General features: G+C 50.3%; 1 protein-coding gene across 1 annotated transcript in view; it reads right to left on the minus strand.

The window, feature by feature from the left end:
- Positions 1-269: 269 nt before the first annotated feature.
- Positions 270-20,080, minus strand: part of GFRA4 (GDNF family receptor alpha 4) — a 131,065-nt gene continuing 111,254 nt past the window's right edge. The window contains exons 5-8 of the mRNA XM_048846398.2: positions 14,206-14,315; positions 12,819-12,953; positions 10,154-10,311; positions 270-4,818 (exon numbers count right to left, since the gene is read on the minus strand). Of these exons, the coding sequence (XP_048702355.2) occupies positions 4,675-4,818; positions 10,154-10,311; positions 12,819-12,953; positions 14,206-14,315 (547 nt within the window). The 3' untranslated portion in view covers positions 270-4,674. The remainder of the gene's footprint in view (positions 4,819-10,153; positions 10,312-12,818; positions 12,954-14,205; positions 14,316-20,080) is intronic.

The following is a 20,080-nucleotide window of genomic DNA, read 5'->3' on the forward strand; positions in this document are numbered from 1 at the left end:
CAGTGGCTGTAGGGGCTACCGTAAGGCACACAAGAAAACACCAGCCTTATCGGCAACCTCAGCAGAGAGACCTGTTCCAGACAGCGGCTCAGGCTGGCGCTTGTGCACCTATGATGAGCCCACTCCTCCAGCCCAAACAATTGCAGCCACCGCCAAAAAACCGAACCAGCATTGTCAGCTCTCACACAATGAGCCCGGCCGGCTCAGGGCGGGCATGGCAGACTGGCCACGCTCATGGGATCAGAGGGGAAATAAAGAGGAGCAAAGGATCAGGAAAATGCATGTGTGCTTTATTCATGTACACGTTTGAATACTGATGCTTATAGAAGTTTAGTTAAGTACAGATTATATCCCCGTAGTATACGCTAACATCAGCCATTCAACCCCCCGCCACACACAGTCTCTTAGCATCACCTGCCATCACTTGTTTTATTGCCGAGATTATTCCTTCCCGCAGAAACGCCTTCTTCACCAGGCGCTTTGTTGTTTTGGCGATTGCGTTACACAAGGTGTAAGGAATTCCCAAACCACTCCAGAAATGGCATGGCCCCTCAGAAAATACAGCTCAGCGATGCCACAGAAGTTTGCTTTATTAAAAAGGACACATCTTTGTGCTTAGGAAAGTCTGTGGGGTATGTATTAGTCCGTCTCAGCCCCTTTCCAGTGCAAGCAGATACACCAGGGGCCCTGGTTAGTAGATAGAATTGAAAAAATTAATCATTTTGAGCATTTAAATTTTTGCGAACATTTTGGCCCATGGCAAAAAGGGAAACTCCCCCCCCCCCCCACACACACACACTCTCACAAAGTGATCATATTTTCTCATTGGATATAAGAACTGATTTAAAAAGAAATGGCAAATGTTGACATTTTTAATGATTTTTTTTAATCAATTTCAAATACTGATGGAATGAAATGATCACATAACAATTTCATCCGGTTTTGTGGTGAGAGAGAGAGAGAGTGTGTGTGTGTGTAAAAAAAGTTGGCTTGAATTCTTGTGTTAACCCTCCCCACAACATCTTCTCCACCTGGCCATTGCTTAGCATCCACAAGCTTTGCATTTTTAAATTGAGGGACACCCCCCCCGCCCCCTCAGTCCTATAGGTGTAATGACACCTACAGAGCTCCTGGCCCGATCTCTGCTGACTCCATCCAGCGCAACCAACAAAATACTCAACAGTTTGCTCATTTCATCCAGACATCAAATTGCATCCACGTCCATTGTAGTTCTGTGACCCCGTTTGCAGGCGAACCCATCCCATACTTGCCAAGGTTTGGATGCCATAAAACATGGGGCTTTCGCAAGGGGAAGAAAGTGAGGGTGAGACTTTTGCCGCCATTGAAATGCGTTGGCCTTGCAGGGCTTGCAGGGATGGTGTGGGGAAAACAATAACCATTTGGCTTACAAGAACTAGGGCTGTTTTGCCCAAACACTACCCACCATATCTGAGGCGTGAAACGTGACAGCTTGCTTTTAAAGCCCTGGGTTTGAAGGCCCCATTGAGCGCAGCATTCTGGAGGCTGAGACTGGTCACTGCCTGCTCAGCTGACCCTGCTGCCGCTCAAAAAAGTGGTGCTAAGCTGGGGTACCCAAGACAGCTGACACCAGGTCCCTCAGCCAATTTATACCAGCTGAGCCGCTCCCCCCTTACTTAGAGCTAATGCTGCCCTGCCAAGCATGTGAGGACTAAAAGTCTCCACACCGACATTAGGGGAAGGCTGGAATGACGTTTCCGAGTGCTGCGGCTGGCTGGAGGGAAAAACCCTCCCGCACTTCCAACACACATATTGGCTAAGGCAATGGGAACCCAGCCTTTCAAAAGCCCCAGAGAGGTGAACTGGACAGTGGGGTAAGTTCCTAGGCGGTGGCCATGGAAACGCCCAGTCTAACCCATAACGCGGCCTGATTACATGGCTCAGCACATGAAGGTTGGGACGGCAGCCGGTAGCTCAGGCTACTGCGGGCAGAACGGCAGGAAATGGCCACACCTAGTTAAAGCCAAGGAGCGTAGCACATAAAGGACTCTTATGAAGTAGCTTCCTGGTACACAGGGAAGAGCCTTGTCCAGCTGTCATTGGGTCAGCGGTCAGATCCTGCCTCTGCTGTGCCAGCTGTTGTTAGGCTTTGCACAGCACAGCTGTTAGTCGTGTCACTTCACGCACTATTAGGAGGCTCACCCACGCTTAGGCTGCTACCAGGAGCTATATAGACTAGGCTTGTGCATGCCCACCCCATCCCGCTAAAAACACAATGTACCACGAGCTGTGGCCACCGCCTGCTGTTCTCTGTAGCGCTCATCTTCCCGGCTGGGTGCATGACACCAACCGGCGGGTATGTCTGCGTCCAGCTTTGTTGTTCCACATTTACACCTGCTGTCCCTGCCCATAAGCCCTGATTTTATGAAGACCTCTGGGACAGCTGAGACCTCTGTAAAACCAGGCCAATGAGATGTTACTGTGCTAAGGTGCACCACGGAAAAACAGCTTTGGTCACTGCAACCCAGGGGTGGTGGTGGTGGGGGAAACATAACAGGACTTTGGTTACACTAGGCTCAGAACTCCAGCGCATCACTCCAAAGTAAGTATTAACTGGTCATATTTCATGCTCGACTAAGGGCCCGGGAATGTTTCTTTTCCATTGCAATTTTCCTTTAAAATTTAAGCAATCGAGCTAAGAAATCAACTTCTGAGGGGACTGGGAGAGGAGGGCAACGGACTGCAGCCAAACCCCTATCCTGGGCCTTGTGCGTGCAGTGCTCCATTGGGTGGTGCTCGCGATCCCCACCTGCCACTGCTGGGCCCTGTCAAAATCCTTCTGACAAACCCACATGTCAGGAGAGGGCTGCTGGTGGCGCTGGAGACATGTGACCCAAGGAATGTGCTTCTCGAACCCAGCCGCCCAAAGTGCTGGAGGCCCTCAAGAAATGCTCCTCCGTGGGGCAGCCAGGCTGAGCATTTAATGAGGGGGCAATTCACCAGCGTCTCTCTGAGCCTGATCCAGCACAGATGCCCCTCAGCTCGGCCACTGATGTCAACAGGAGTTAGGGGCTTACTCATGACCCTCAGGATCATACGCTGTATCTCCACAGAAAGGTAGGGGTGGCCATGCGGGCTCAGACCCATGGTCCATCTAGCCCAGCAGCCTGTCTCTGGCCGTGGCCGGCCCCCAATGCACCAACAGAGGAAGGTGCAATAAATCCTGCAAACAGCAAGCATAGAGAACACTTCTTCCCAGATCCTATTATTTAGAGGTTGACTTAGCGTCTGAAGAATGAGGGCATAAGCCAACCTAATGAGAGCAACTTTGTTAGCTAACTATTTAACAAGGTGAATCAGAGCAGGCCATGCCCTGATGCATTTAGTGCCTGGATCATTTCATACGGCAGCTGGGTTTTTGAGTATCCCCAAGTGGCCATTCGTCTGGGTGAGTTGGTTGGTTGCTAGGTCTCCACTGAACCTTTTCCAGCCCATCTTTCATTTCTGTGACTAGAGATACCAAGTAAACCACTGAACATCCTCTGTGTCACCGAGGGTGTCTACACTGCAGTAAAACACTCGCAGCTGGCCCATATCAGCTGACTCGGAGCTATAAAATTGTAGTGTAGACATCAGGGCTCATGGGGTCCCAGAGCCCAGACATCTACACAGCAATTGTATGACCCCAATGGCCTGATCCTGCTGACATGGGCCAGCTGCGGGTGCTCTATTGCAGTGTAACCACAGCCTTCAAGACCAAACAACTCGCTTGTCACAGGTGAGCACGAGTCAAGTGACATGAACATCAGTCCTTGCCTGGAGGCTTACACATACCAAGAGATTATAAAAAGACTAGCGTTGTGTTGGGACAGTATATCCTACTCTCACCGCACACTTGGATGCGACAAAAACTACCCCAAAGTCTTGACAGGGCCAGTTAAGAATGTTCCGGGCTCAGAAGGGGACGCCACCATGAATTGCCAAAGCTGGCAAAATAATGGAAGGCGACACACGTGTTTCTTCCTGAAGACCATTAACGCATGAACACGGTTTTCTACAGGAGAGGGGAAAGGGTCAGGGTTTGGCTGGGAGTTACATGCCAGCTACACAGAATGCTGTCAGGCATGTTGAAAAACCAGCTAGGTCAGGGATCGCACGGTCCTGGCTTTGCTGTATCCCGCAGAGATGCCTGGTGTCTCCTTGGCGGGCAAAGGCAATGCCTTGCTGACAAAGTGGATGACGGCCTCAGTCTGAGCCAGGGATGGGGTTCTGTTGGTCCTCCCGCAGCTCGGGTCACTGTGTAGAAAGTTGCATGGCGTATCACGAGACCCACCACGTCCCCGTAGGCCAGAGTTTCATGAAACCTTCCAGACAGCTCATCTGTCAGGAGTATTTCTTCGCTCAGCTGTCTCAGGAGAGCTCGGGGCCTCTGAATCTCGTTTCTTGTGCTGGGCTCTACGAAGGGGCCTGTCTGTGGCTCTGCACCACCATGGCCATGCTACGGGGCGCTGGAGACGAGAAGCGAGCCAAGGAGCGGGAAGGGTGACCAGGAGTGAGCTGGTGAGATGCCTTCAATTTTACAAAATAGAATATGTTGGCTGGGAGGGGGAGAAGGGCAATTTCCACACACACCCCGCCCGCCCCGCGACGGGACGCCCCACACAGAGTCACCGCTTGCCGCGTGCTCGCTCCCTTTCACATCGCAAGCAGGAGTGGCGCAGCGAGAGCCATGGAAACCCACATCAGCAGCCACCCCGGAGTGCAGGAGGCTGACGCCAAGCCGGAGGTTTCGGATGCCAGTTGGGTGGAGCCCCTTAGGAGTGGCTTCTCGCCAGGTCCCTGTGAAGAGAATGGAGACAATGCTGAGGGTTAACCCCACACTCATCCTCCCACTCCGGGAAAAGACAGGAGCCGGGCACACCGCACGACATTTAACGGTGTTGCAGGCAGGGAGGGGTGTGAGGGCCAGGCTGATCGAGGCCTGTTATGAAGCATTGGCCTGAATTCTGGTCTCAAGCCAGCTCTGTTGAAGTCGATAGTTACACTGCGGTGAGGGTGGAAGCGGCTCTCATCAGCATCTAATGGAGGCCTTTCAGAATCAGAGCTCGGGACAACCATTAACAGGGCAAGCCCTGGAGCAGAATGGCCTGACAGTGACTTCACTTTAGTCTGAGGCCAGATAACACAGGCCGAAACACCTGGAGGCTCCTGGGTCATCAAGTCCAGTCTCCTGCTATCACAGGCAACCCTCTCATGCTATCCTATGGCTAAACTTACCATGCCCCATCTTCAAATTAGAGGGGTTGTTTGCTCCCTTCCCCCCATGCCCGCTCCTACTGGGAAGCTGGTCCAGAGCCTCACTCATCTGATGGTTAGAAACCTTCTAATTGCCAGCCTCTGGGTATTCCTGGCCAGTTGATCAATTTGTTCTTGAGCCAACACTGTCCTTTAGTTAAAGTGGTTCTTTCCCTTCCCTGATGTTTACCCCGCGTATGTATTTATAGAGAGCAACCCGATCCCCTCTCAGCCTTTGCTTTGCTAGGCTATAACCGAGCCCAGCTCTTTGAGTCTCCTTTTATACGATGGGCTCTCCAGTCCCTGATCACCCTACTTGTGCTTCTCGATGCCTGTCCCGTTTGAATTCATCTTTCTTGAATATGGCGACCAGAACTGTACCCAATTGTCCAGATAAGGTCTTACCAGTGCCTCAGATGATGGAATTAATCCTTCCCTCTCTCTGCTGGAAATACCTGGCCTAATAACATAGCTCTCCCTGCTCAGTGACTGTCATCAGGTGCGTCCATAATACAGAGTTAACTCAATGATCCAAGGTCCAGTTCCCTCCCTGGTGTTGGGCAGAGGAGTAGCCACATAGCGAAATGGCAGGGTTTGCTGGAGTGTTTCCTGTCTCCACTGATTTTGTGTGGTGCCCATGTACCCCACACACCTGCTGGGTGTGGTGTTCTGTCCTATCTAGTGGCACCAAGACCAGCTAGAGAGAGAGACAATTAATGAGTCTTCTCTACAGTCTTGGCTAAAAGCCATATGGCATGCCTTGGTTGACTTCTGCGTCATATGGCTTTTAGCTCATGCAGTAGAGGCTTATGCACTAAGCTCCAGAAGTCCCAGGTTCGAGCCCACCTGCCGGCGACCAGGGTCCGTCAGTGTTACACCCAGACTTTTGGGGCGTATCCCATGGTTCACAGCCCCTCAGGTTCTCTCACTACAGCTCACACCAGGCCTCTGATTAGAGCCATCTCTCCACGTATTAAGAGAGAGGTGGGGTTTGGAGGCCTTTTTTGCTACTTTTGTGTAATCAGCTTAAGTATTTCCTGTCCCCCAGAATACCGTTCCCAGGAGGAATGAACACAGCAGGGGAAGCTCACCTTTAAGCAAAGATGCAGAAGTCTATGATTCTATGAAGTCAACCAAAGCATGCCGGTTGGGGACGTTATGGACACTGGCTCTGCAAAATAGTCCTGACACTCACAGAGGACAAACACTTTTTGTGCTTTTTTTAAGGCTTGGTTTACTCTTAAAAGTTATATTGGCAGAGCTCCCAAACAGGGGTGTGTGAAAAAAAACACAATGTCCCAGTGACATAGCTATGCTAGCAAAACCCCCAGGGCGGATGCAGCTATGCCAGTGGAAGAGAATATCTTTCGCTGTAAATAATGTCATGGGGGGAGGTGGTGTCCCTACACCGGCAAACAAGGCCTTCTGTCAGCGTGCGCTGTGTCTACAGGCAGGGCCTGTTCTGACATAGCTATGCTGGCCTACGCTCTGTAGTGTAGACGTAGTCTTAGAAGTGGGAGGGGGAGGAGATGGGGTGGGAGGAGTTTAAACTACGTAGGATGAGAGTTGCTTTGGGACGAAGAATGACTTGGTGTTTGTGGCACCAGACTGGGACCCAGGAGAGCTCGGTGGAGTTCCGGGGAGTGTCATTGATTTCAATCGGTGTTAGGTGCCCAGATACCACTAAGGATTTATGCTTCAGTTCCCCGTCTGTATAAAGGGGATAATAGCACTGCCCTGCCTCACGGCGGTGAGGGGACATAAACTCCTGAATGACTGTGAGGTGCTCAGACACTACCCTGGCAGGAGCCATAAAAGTACCTAGTTACACACAGGAACAGCCACCCTGAGTCAAACTGATGGTCCGCCTGGCTCCGTATCCTATCCCTGGCAGCGGCCAGTGCCAGACGCTTCAGAGGGAATTAACAGAACGGAGCAATCTCGAGTGAGCCGTCTCCTGTCGTCCAATCCCAGCTCCTGGCAATTGGAGGTTTCGGGACAGCTGGAGCATGGGGGTGGAGCTGTACTTTGAGTCCCCCACTTTATTGCTGGCTGGGCATTTAATGCTTAGTGACGACATGAACCACGTGCCAGGTCTGAGCAGCCGTCTAACGTTTGGATGCTGATCAGGATTAGCCTTCCTCCTTCAGCCTGCACCATGGGACTGGGACTCTCCTAGGAACAGGCTCTTCCATTATACGGCCGGAAGGACCAGCAATGCCAAGGGACAACTTTTCCGCTAGTGTCTCTGCACCTCCACTCCCAGAGGGAACCAAGAAGTGCAGAGATACCTGAAATGGGGGAAAGTTACCGGCACGTTTTCAAACCTCCCAGAAGCCTGTGGTTGCAGCTGGGCTTGAGCCCTGGGTGAAGGTTTGAGGCTGTTTACTGTATTCTCTCCACCCTGCTGTGTTTGTCCCCAGTGATCCCATGCAATGTAAGGGCAACACGTGTAACCCCATGCACGAGGGAGCTTGCTCCACAGGAATGCGAGCCAGGGCTGCAGAGATTGTTTCTTGCACATCTAGCCGAGGCTGTAATCTTGGGCGATTAGGTCTTCACTGCAGAGTTAATAACCCATAGGGTCAGCTGCCAGGTCTGAGCACCCAGGGTAGCCTCACCCGGGGAGGAGCAGCCACACAGCAAAGCCACACTCGAGTTACTGTGTCCTCACTGGTGCTGCCCCCTCACCTGTGACTGGGGACATATCCCATGGCTCTGTGTGCTGAGATGCTCTAGGATTTTTTCTGCATCAATGGCAGGAGTACTTGTCTGTCTTTTGGGGGGGATGTGTGGGACAGCGCTGGAGGACTATCCGCAGACGAGTGATTTTGCCCACATCCTCACCTGCAGAGTGGGTGGGTTCCAGCCTGCGTTAAAGTGGAACCCAGGCTTTAACCTGCACCCCCAGCTCTGTAAACTATTCTAGGCTTCAGGTACCTCCAAACCCAGGTGAAAGGCTGCAGGGAGAAGGCTGTAGCCCAAGCAGGGACCCCACGGTAGGCACACGATGACCTCTTTACCACATGAGCTTTACCTCACCTGCTGAATTCTAAATCTGCACAACGCTTAGCAATGAATGTGGAGGCCTCCCTCCCAGAATGGCAAACCCCTTACCATGTTAACTGGTTAACAATTAACTCACCTCTGACACGTCCCAAAGGCTAAGCTGGCTCCGTCCCTAATAAAGGGGACGTACATCCAGAGCTAACTTGTAGAGGGTTAGGGCCTCTCTTCCCTGGTTGGCTAGCTTGCTCTGGGGGCTCAAGGGGTATTTCCCCTGTCGGGTCCCACCCGGCACCATGGCAGCTAGGGGCAAGCTGGCATGGATGGATGGCTCAGGGTTGCAGGCCGGAAGAGCTGTGGGGCTTTTACTATGCTCTGCCAGTCTATTCACATGTCTGGACAGGTGCCAACCTATTGGTGGCTAAAATAAAATCAGCTCCCCCACCATCTCAAGGTGTGGGTCACTGGGCCCCAGTGCTACTGCTTATTCCACTTTAGGCGTCTTCCCCTAATTTCAGACCGCAATCCAATTTACAAAGCCCTCCATGACTCGTGTATAAACTTCAAACGGCACAAAAGCCCCCTCACCACCACCTTCTTGCAAGATTCAAAACGACAGGGTCGAGGGGTTTGGGCTAAAACCCAGAAGAGAGCCTGGATTAACTCTGTAGTGAAGAGACACTCCCCAAGAGGAGAACAGCATCTTTCATGCAACTCAAAGGCCAAATGCAAAGGGAACTGCTGGTAACAAGCTAAGCCAGTTCTGTATGTCTCTGCAGGAGGATGCAAGTACAAGCCAAAATTGTGGCCATCTGCACTGTGGTGCAGATAAATAGATCTACATGTCAGGGACAACCTGCAAGGTCCTGACAAGCCCTCAGTGCTGCTGCAGCTGCATTTCAATCTTCTCCACCTTGGCCACAGGTAGGAAGTGGCAGGGGCTTGCTGAGTGACCGAGGAGTTTCTGACATGCTGGGCTATTGCATGGCAGGGGAAGTGCAAGTGGGAAACAGGGCTTCCCAAACTCTGCATTGTGGTTCCACTGAGCCTGAAAGACAGTGAAGGCCAGCTGGTCCAGTCCACGTTACTGGAGCCCAGTCACTGGGGAGCTTCTGTTATCTGGCATGCAGTGAATCGGGGGCACTGTTGTTATGTAATGATGAACTAACTTAATAGTTCTAGGACTGTAGTACGCAGTAAACCAGTGTTATCGTTTATTTAAATAATAATCATTGAATATTACTATTGTACACAGAGACTACACTCAGCCTAACAATAAAATACTACTAATAATTAAACAATATTTTTCTTGTATCTAGAACCTTTCAGTTGAGGATCTCACAGTGCTTAATGAACATTAATTAATAGTTGACATCCCCAGGATAGAGCAATGTTATTCCCATTTTACCAGTGGGGAAACCGGGGCACAGAGTGGTTCAGTGACTTGCCTGAGGTCACACAGCAAGCCCTCAGCCAGGCCGGGAATAGAACCCGGGAGTCCTGACTCTCAAGCCTCTGCTGCCCGCAAAACTATTAACATCACTTACTCCTATCATGACAGACGCACGGCACACTTAGCAGGTGACAAGCTCACCAGAAGAAGAGGAGAAGAGTGAGGACAGCATGGCCTGATGGTTAGAGCTGAGTTTATTAAAAGAGCTTATAAAGGAGGAGGGCTTGGGAAGGGCCTGAAGGAGAAGGGCACGGTGTGGAAGGGGGGTCGGGGAGTCTCAGGTGAGTGGCAGGGGTTGAGTGTAGAGGGTGCAGAGGGCAGCAGAAGGAGGGAGCTGAGGTCCAGGAAGCCGAGGGGGAGCGTGAATTTGCTGCGAGCACCAGTACAAAGGCTCCGTGAGCATCTCGGTCTAACCCCTACCTTGGTGGGCTGGAGCCGCTCAAAGATGTTCCCTCTGAGGGTGGTGGCGGCTCTGTTGGAGTTTCGCTCCTGCCTGTACATCTGCGTCGTTGGGGGCACGGACGGGGCCAGAGCCGCGTTCAGGTACGTCCCGTTGCCGAAGGCCAGGATGGCGTTTTCTTGGCGAGAGGGGGAAGAGCTGTCAGAGCAAAGCTCTCAAGGAAAGTGTTAACATTACCCCCCACCCCCCACCCTCTCCGGCCACCCCCAAACCAGCGCCTCCCTCCCCAGAACAGGCTGGGCACGGACCAGCCATCGCCTCCCACTGCCGCTCCTGCCAGCCCTGCCTCCCTACCCAGTGCCGCCCTGTCTGCCCACCCATGTGCCCTGACTCCACTCGCAGGTGGGCGGGGAGCCATGGGGCGGCGGGGAAAGCAGGCCAGTGGGGACAGAGCTTCCCAGCAGGGTGTGGGGGACAAAGCCACTGAAGGCAGAAGTTGCTGCCTGACCCTGCTGCCCCAGTGGCCAGGAACTCTGCCCCCTCCATGCGGAGTGCGCCTAGGGGCTCCCTCCGAGCATGGGAGAGGGGTTGCCCCACGCAGTGTTCTGTCCCCCCTATGGGGGCTTGGCCAAGGACACAGGTTGATGAGCCCACTATGGTCTTGGCTCTTTTCACTCAGACAATAGCGGTTCGGGCCCTGCTGCCAACGCCCCACCTGGGGTGAGCCGTTACACCTGCCAGACCCCAAGAGCCACTGAGCACAGGACAGGGAGCCAGGAACCTCTGAGTTTTAATGACCCAGTTCCCTCTGTGACCCCGGGCCAGCCACTTACCTGCACTGAGCCTCAGCTTCCCCTCCCGTAAAAATGGGGAGGACTGTCCTGGGGGGTGCCGAGAGGCCAAATTCAGTCAGGTTTGTAATGCCCTTTAGAAAGGCTAGGCGTGGTCTCCCGGATTCTGTGGGAGTGCGTAAGTTTGGCAGCCATTTCCACTGCCCCACACAGCCAAGTCCCGCGGGCAGTCCGACCATCAGAGCCAGCTGTGGATGGGAAGCGCCCGGTAGGCTGGGTTCCCCTTGGCTTTTCCCCAGGTGGAGTCGCCTACGGAAATGTGCAACATGCTGGCACCCTGGCATCCCCCACCCACTGACCCCAGTGCGTTAGACCCAGCGATTTCAGCCAGGAGTTAGGCCCAGATCCTCAAAGGCATTTAGGAGCCTAAGCGACTCCATGAGGGGCTGAGCAGAGGGAATCGGGCCCTGGGGGCTAACCTAAGAGCGATACTGGATGGTGCATAAAATCAACATGGAACCTTCCCTCTTTCCTGGGCAGAGCCATGGGGGCTGGCACATGCTGAGCAGCAAGGCGATCGCTCACAGCAGAACGTATGCAGTAACATCAGGGCATAATGCATTTACAGCAGCGGTTATCCCAGCGGGCAATGGGAACTGCGGGCCCTCACGGCATCTCGAAGGCTCAGGCTTTGTATGGGAGCAGCTCACGTGGGCCGCTCAGCCCAGCAGCCAGCTGCAGATTCTCTCCAGCTAGAGGATGCACAGGATTCCCTCTTAAACATGCGCCATGCCACACCCTGCCGTCAATACATGGCCTCGCATAAAGCCCTCTGCCCACTGCCTGATGGCGCTCTGCGGCTTCACAGCCCAGCAGCTGCCTCCTCGCAGGTCCTGACGAGAAGCCACCATGCAGACTTGGTGAGGCGTTCGTTATCTGAGCACAGGACGGCTGTGGTTTCACGCAGGGTCACGCTGATGGGAAAGCCTGGCTGAGAGAGGAGAAACACGCAGCCCTCTCCGGCCAGAGTAACAGCAGCGCAGGAAAATGCTGGTGAAGTTAGTTTCTCTTGGCACAAATGTTCCCCCTTGTCGGGTTTTCTCAAGCGTGACAGTCCCAGGGCCTCGCCGGTAGCTGCTGGATGGAGCGCATGTCGTCTCAGGACGCTGATGGATTCTGACATCTTCAGCGCTTGTTGTCTTTTCCAGGGCTATAAAGACGTTTCTAGCCAGTCTACATAACTCAGACAGCCTCACACTTCACCTTCTCCGAGCTGTTTCGAGGGCTAGGACATCCATTTTACAAAACAGTCCAGCTGGCGGCGCGCTGGCGAGGGATAGAGCAAGCCCGCTGAGCTCTCCTTGGGCTACATTTTAAGTGTACTTGTGACTAGTACAGGACAATGGCTAGGACACCAGACTGGGAGTCCGGAGAGCTGGGATCCAATCCCAGGGCTGACACTGCCCTGCTCGGTGCTCCTCACTTCACTTCACGTCTCAGTTCCCCTCCTGCCCTTCGATGGCTTTGTCTCTGGGAGTACTCGGTGCTCCTGGAAAACTCGGAAGGGCCAAAGTCCGGCTTGTCTAGCGTGGATGTGCCGGAGGTGAGAGGGCACTGGGAACCCCAAGCGACCCCCGGGGCAGCTGTAATTTGCCTGGGCAGCACGAGGACGAAGGCTAGCCGTGTCATGTGTAGCACTCCTAGCCTGTAGGGACATGTCTGGGGGCGGGCAGGCCCAGGTAATGCTCTGACCACTCCACCTACCACCCGGCAGGTGCAGAGCTGGTGGCAGGAAAGGCTTCCCAGAGCTTTCACATGGCCTTTCCGTCCCCCTTGCGAGAGGCACCCAGGAGCCCCCCAGCCCCACAGTGGACTTGCCCCAGCTGATACGTACGGAGACAGATGTTGTCGGTGAACAGGTGCAGAAAGCTCTCGCACTCCTCCTGGCGGTTGCCACTGGCATTGCAGGTGCACCAAGGCGCGATGCTGGCGGTCGAATTGCCGATGTAGTTCGGCGTGATGGGACTACCTGCCAAGCAGGACGGAGCAGGGCTGCTGTTACTGGAGGAACCAGCTGAGAACCCAAACTACACGGGCTCCCCAAAGCAAACCTTCCCCCCACTCAGCCACGTTCCTGCGGGTTCCACGCTGCTCCCCTTAGATCTGCCAGGACCTCTTTCCCTTTGTGGTTGACCTGCTAAGAAACGGGGAACCTTGCTTCTTTCCTGGCCATGTTTCCAGGTCGATTCTGCTCTGTTCACATACCCAGCACAGCCCACGGTTAGAGGCCAGGGTGATGCACTCAGCTAGTGACATTACACCCTCACTTCACTCCCAGTGCTACAACACTGTAGGTCTTCCTGGAGTCCTTAGTCTGCCTGGTGTGTAGCCCTGGGGTACGCAGCAACCCTAGACTTCCACACAGTCTTGTTCAGACAGAGACTTTGCCCATAGCCATGGACAGGTCAAGGCTCCAGTAAGGGAGGATTAATACTGAATGGCTCCATAGTCTCTAAAAGTTCAGGATATGCCCAGACTAGCCTCTCCTCCCCATTTCCCTAGTCCACTTCCCAGGCTCCAGCAGCAGTCAGCTGGCTTTTCCAGACTGAGTCATGCTATACTGAGAGCTCCCGTCTCAGGCCTGAGCCAAAGCCCTCTGAAGCCAATGGAGGGGCGTGGAGGAAGGTGGTTTATACCTGGCTCCACCAGCGGTGGCTGTGACGTGATTGGCAGACGGGGTCTGCCTGGTGACCTGGGACTGCCAATCCATGGACGCTCAGGATCTGGAAACATGGGGGAGTGGGGACTGATGTTCCAAAAATATGCCACGCTTGCCTTTGTTCTTTGGGAGCATTCAACACGAAATCTTTAAATATCTTGATATCATGTACTGTACACTATACGGAGCATGGGCAGGTACCTCTCAGGTGAGGATTAAGGAGTGACACCTTTTCACCCATTAGGACCAGACCTGGGATCTGCTTCCTGGGTCCCTTTGAGTCAAATCTGCTTTTTCTGCTGACCCACCCAAGTGACTTGTTACCTGTTAGCCTTGCAGAGCCAGCGCAGTGATGGGAGAGCAAGCTGGATTCTCATCTGGCTCATGGGCATCCTCACCGGGATTATCAGAGAAGCTCTGATTGCAGAATCTCTGTTGTCAGTGAGGATGCAAGAGGCAGAAGGGACATGGAGCGTGCTCGTTTGATCTGAGCGGCAGGCAATGGTCCAGAACAGGAGGTGAGAGAGAAGAGGAGAAACAACGGAAGGGCACAGCCTCATACCTATGATTCCTGTGTACGCCAGCAGACAGGCAGCGTAGTTCTCCCTCCTGCAGCCAGTCGCAGACTGCGGGGAAGGCTGGCAGTTAAACTGAAACTCTGCATATCGGGACCTGCATTGGACAGAGAGCGTAAAGGGAAATGTCACCGCTACTTAACTTGCTGCATTCACTGCACTTGCATATAAATAGGCCCACTGATATGCTCGCTGACTTATGTCCTAACCGACCTAAAGTGAATAGCTAAGAACGGCCATACTGGGTCAGACCAATGGTCTATCGAGCCCAATCTTCTGACGATGGCCAATGCCAGGTGCTTCAGAGGGAATGAACAGAAGAAGGCAATTATCTAGTGATCCTGCCCCAGTCACCAAGTCCCAGCTTCTGGCAGTGAGAGACTTAGGGATACCCAGAGCATGGGGTTGCATCCCTGACCATCTGGGCTAATAGCCATTGATGGACCTAACCTCCAGGAATGTCTCTAATTCTTTTTTACCCCAGTTATAATTTTGGCCTTCACAACATCCCCTGGCAATGAGTTCCACAGATGGACTGTACATTTTGTGAACAAGTTCTTCCTTTTGTTTGTTTTAAATCTGCTGCCTATTAATTTAATTGGGTGACCCCTGGTTCTTGTGTCATGTGAAGGGGTAAATAACACTTTCTTATTAACTTTCTCTCCACCATTCATGATGGCATTGACCTCTAGCATATTGCCCCTGAATCATCTCTTTTCAAAGATGAACAGTCCCAGTTTTTTAAATCTCTCCTCATATGGCAGCTGTTCCATGCCCCTAATAATTTGTGCTGTATTTCTCTATTCTTCTTCCAATTCTAATATTTCTTTTTAGATCATCTGCAAACTTTCCCATCTCACTGTTTACCCCTTTTTCCAGATTGTTTATTAATATATTGAACACCACTGGTCCTAGTACAGATATTCCTCCCTCCCCCCGTTTACATTTCCCCACTTTGAAAACTGACCATTTATTCCTACTCTTTGTTTACTATCTTTTAATCAGTTACTGACGCATGAGAGGACCTTCCCTCTTATTCCTCTTAATTTGCTTAAGATCCTTTGTTGAGGAACTTTCTCAAAGGCTTTCTGAAGGCCCAAGTACAGTATATCATACTTGGATCACTCTGGTCTACATGACTGTTGACCTCCTCAAAGAATTCTAATAGATTGGTGAGGCATGATTTCCCTTTACAAAAGCCGTGTTGACTCTTCCCCCAACATATTATGTTCACCTATGTATGTAATAATTCTGTACTTTACTATCATTTCAACCAACTTTCCAGGTACCGAAGTTAGACTTACTGGCCTGTAATTGCCTCTGGAGCCTTTTTTAAAAAGTCGGCAGTACATTAGCTATCCTCCAGTCATCTGGTAAAGAGGCTGATTTAAGCGATAGATTATATACCACAGCTAGTAGTTCTGCAATTTCATATCTGAATTCCTTCAGAACTCTTGGGTGAATAGCATCTGGTCCTGGTTGTTGGGGGAGAAGGCATATTTAGGCCTGACAGAAGCCAAGATTTTAAGAATCTGTTCTGATAATGTTTAACAGTGTAAGCATAAGTAGAACTGCCTATGTGTAAGAAATTGCAGAATAATCATGTTTGTGAGACCAAGAGAAGATAAAGTGACTAAAAAGCTAGATGGATGGGGTGGAATTGGAGGAAATTTGGTGGCCTTAGAAAGTACTGAGGCAGAGAAAAGGAGATAAAAGAGATATAGGAACCCTATAAGGAGCTGGAGCTTTGGGAACTTCAGCATTTGTTCATATGGATATCACAGTATTGTGGGAGGAAAATCAGAAAATGAGATTTCGGTTACAGAATCTGTTAAAGTTAAATAAACAACAGAATGAGGATATAGGGGAGGATTTAAAGGATATTCTAAAGGATTTAAAGGATATTCGGGGGTTGGACTAGATGACCTTCTGGGGTCCCTTCCAACCCTTATATTCTATGATTCTATGATATTCAGGATTTTAGGATAACAGGACAGGTGTTTAGGGAAGTCGAAGCAGCAATCAATGAAATGGGAAAAATCCTGAACCAACCTCACTTATCAAAGGTGATTTACCTGCTCATGGGATGGCAGCTTCCTAATACAGGAGCTACACAGGTAGGACAAAAGGAAATTCAAGGTGGGGAAGTACCTAGGTTCATAACAGAGAAGATGCTAGAACAATGGACAAAAACAGAAGGAGCTTGATGCAGGGTTAGGCGCTGCTCAATGGTCTGTTATGCTGAGAAAAGGTGCAAGCTTGATGAAACATGGATTCTTTCATGGAAGTGTGGGGGGGAGCCGGAAAGCCCCAGATACTTCATGTTGTTCCAAGAGGCATGGTACCTGGTTATGTCATTGTGATGTACTGCAGAGTACGTTGCCGACATGTGGGTCCATATGCTGGCAAAAAACCCAGAATTGCACAGTAGGGATGAGGCAATGGGGACAAGGTCAAACCAAGGTGGCAAAAGCTGGAGAAGGCAAATATTGTGTACCCTGTTGGGTCGGGCACTTCCAATATGGGACACAAACATGTTATTATGACTGGCCAATGTTCTGCTTAGATACAAGAAAGCTTACCCGAATAGAGGACAAGGCAATTTTTCCCAGTTCCCCAGCATGAGTTCCAAAATGTATCAGCTGGTGGCCCCCTGACTGGTACTGCCCTGAACAGCTAAGCCATGTCATACAACAATTGCATTGAATGTGCAGGCCTTAGCGGAAAGGCATCCAGAATGTCTGTGGACCTTAAAGCAGGAGAGTCGAAATATTCCACGTGACGTAGGATCCACTGGGAAATGGGCCATGGTAGGAGTTAGTATACGACATTGGGGAAAATCCGTGAGTATGCAGGATACCAATGGGCTTTGTGCAAGTCAAACTAGCAGCAGTGTTAATCGCATCGATTTAGAAGGATAGGAGCTTGGTTAGGCAGCTGGGAAGGAGAAGAGTATATGAAATGCAGGCTTTGATGAAGCTTTAGAAAGGATTTTATGGCTTCCCAGTGGGGAGTGTAGGCATATTTAGGCCTGACAGAAGCCTGCTGTGGATTTTAAGAGTCTGCGCTGATAACATTTAATGGCATAAGCATAAGCAGAACTGCCTATGTGTAAGAAATTGAAGCATAATCATGTTTGTGACAACAACAAAAAAAAAGAGAAAGTAACTAAAAAGCTAGAATTGAACGGTCTGAACTAACGCTAAACCTGTACTGGTGGGTGAGGAGAGTTAACATGGAAATGAGAGACCAATACATAACAAAAGATAACCGAAAGTTATAAATAAGTTTGTATAACAAAGGAAAGTTGAAACTAAATTATCCAGTGCTGGAGGCAACTGTGATGAGATCATTCCAATGAGTTTCCCATTGGTGAGAAATTGATCACTACTTGCCGAGTGTTTTGCCTTAATAAAGATTTGTTAGACCCTTCTGCTGAGTAAGTGAATCTCAGTCCAACACTGGTGACTTATTACTGTTTAATTTTTCAATTTGTTCCAAAATCTCTTCTACTGACACCTCAACCTGGGATAGTTCCTCAGACTTGTTACCTAAAAAGAATGGTCCTGGAATCTCCCTCACATCCTCTACAGTGAAGTCCGATTAAAAGAATTCATTTAGCTTCTCCGCAACAGCCTTCTCTTCCTTGAGTGCTCCTTTAGCATCTCAACTGTCCAGTGGCCCCATTGTTTGGCAGGCTTCCTGCTTCAGATACACTATTTTTATTTTTGCTGTTGGTTTATTTCTTTTTCTAGCTGCTCTTCAAATTCTTTTTTGGCCTGCCTAATTATACATTTACACTTGACTTGCCAGAATTTATGGTCCTTTCTATTTATCTGAGTAGGATTTCACTTCCAATTCCTAAAGGATGCCTTTTTGTATCTAACTGTTTGTTTTTGTTTTTTTGGGGGGGGAGGGAGGCTTTTACCATTTTGTTTGATTTGGGCAATGCCTTTAGATTGAGCCTCTATTATGATGCTTTTAAAAGGTTTCCAAGCAGCTTGCAGGCATTTTACTCTTGTGACTGTTCTTTTTAATTTCCATTTAACTAGCTTCCTCATTTTTGTTTACTTCCCCTTTTGAGGTTAAAAGCTACTGTGGTGGGTTTCTTTGGCATTTTCCTCCGTATAAGGATGTTAAATTTAACTGCATTATGGTTATTACCGAGCGGTTCAGCTTCTTGGATCAGATCCTGTGCGCCACTCAGGACTAAATCAAGAATTGCCTCTCTCCTTCCAGGTTCCAGGACCAGTTGCTCCAAGAATCAGTCATTAATGGTGTCTAGACGTTTTCTCTCTCCATCCTGTCCTGGGGCGACATGTTCCCAGTCAATATGGAGATAGTTGAAATCCCCCATTATTATTGGGTTTTCTGTTTTTGTAGCATCTCTAATCACCCTGAGCATTTTTCAGTCACCATCACCAGGCTGGTCAGAAGTTTATTCCTACTGCGATACTCGTGCTATTCAAGCATGGAATTTCTATCCAGAGATTCTGTGGTACTGTTGGAGTCATTTAAGACTTTTACTGTATTTGACTCTACACTTCCTTTCACATATAGTTGCGGTGTCCCCGCCAGGCTCAAGAAGGCAGGCTGGAAGGCAGGTTTCCACTGCCTCATAAGGCTACATCAGTTCCCATCAGTGTGAGCTGCTGAAAATGGCCAAACAGACCCAGACTCCTGTACCAGGTGACCCTCCCCTTGCCAGCTCCCCCAGGCGAGCAGAGACCCTTGCCAGGTGACTTTATTGCCAAGGTGACCTCTCCCCTGACAAACTAGCTCTCCTGGATAGGAGCTCTCGTCTTTTCTGGAGTGATTACATTTCAGTGGTCAACCGTTTTAAGTCAATGACACTCTTTTGTTGTTCTTTAGCCACCAGCTGGTGGGATTTCAGCCAGCTTGGATGTGGCCCATTTCCAACAGTTGACAAGAAGGGGGTGAATATCAACAGAGGGAAAATTACTTTTTGTACTGTTAACGAGACTCACACCTTCTTGTCAACTGTTGGAAATGGGCCACATCCACCCTAATTGAATTGGCCTCGTTAGCACTGACCCCCCCACCTTGGTAAGGCAACTCCCATCTTGTCATGTGCTGTATATGTATATTTATACCTGCCTATTGTATTTTCCACTCCATGCATCTGATGAAGTGGCTTATAGCCCACAAAAGCTTATGCCCAGATAAATTGGTTAGTCTCTAAGCTAGCATGTGTGTGCACAAGGGTTGCCGACTACCCGGATCACTTTGAATTCAAGGGGTTATAGCGGGGTATAAAATGGGGTTAACCCGGTATTATTTTACTCTGTTTCTTTAAAGAGCTGTGCTTTTGTTCATGGCTCTCATTTTGGTTTCTGTGCCTTCTGCAGACTTTGACCGGATCTCACATTTCCTTGCTGCTTCGGACATTGGCTCCAGAGGATACATTTATTATCCGTTCGGAGACCAACGAACTAGCTAATTAACAGCTGTGCTATTTTAAGGCTGTGAAATCGTTCCCATCCTCCAGGAAATCAACACAGTCCCCTCTGCACCTCCCTTTCCCCATCAGCCTAGCTTATTTGTGTTTCCCCAGGGGGGGAGTAAACACTGCTAAATTTCAGATCCACTGGCTAGCTGTGTGAAATCCTATAGTACCAGGAGTAATGGCTGCTGGCTCCCCGGTTTGCCATTTTCAGATAAAACTTAAGCCAGAGGGTCTAGCCACTCAGTCATTAAAATTCCTATGGTGGAAATTCCAATGTGGGGAATTATGTTCTGCTCCCCCTGCAGTTTCAATTGGAGAAATTATTTGTCATTCCTCCTCTTTAAAAGCCAAGTGCTGCAGGGTGGTTAATGGGCTCTACCCCAGAAAGAGCTGCA

This window comes from Caretta caretta, chromosome 4 (assembly GCF_965140235.1).
Source record: "Caretta caretta isolate rCarCar2 chromosome 4, rCarCar1.hap1, whole genome shotgun sequence".
NCBI lineage: Eukaryota > Metazoa > Chordata > Testudines > Cheloniidae > Caretta > Caretta caretta.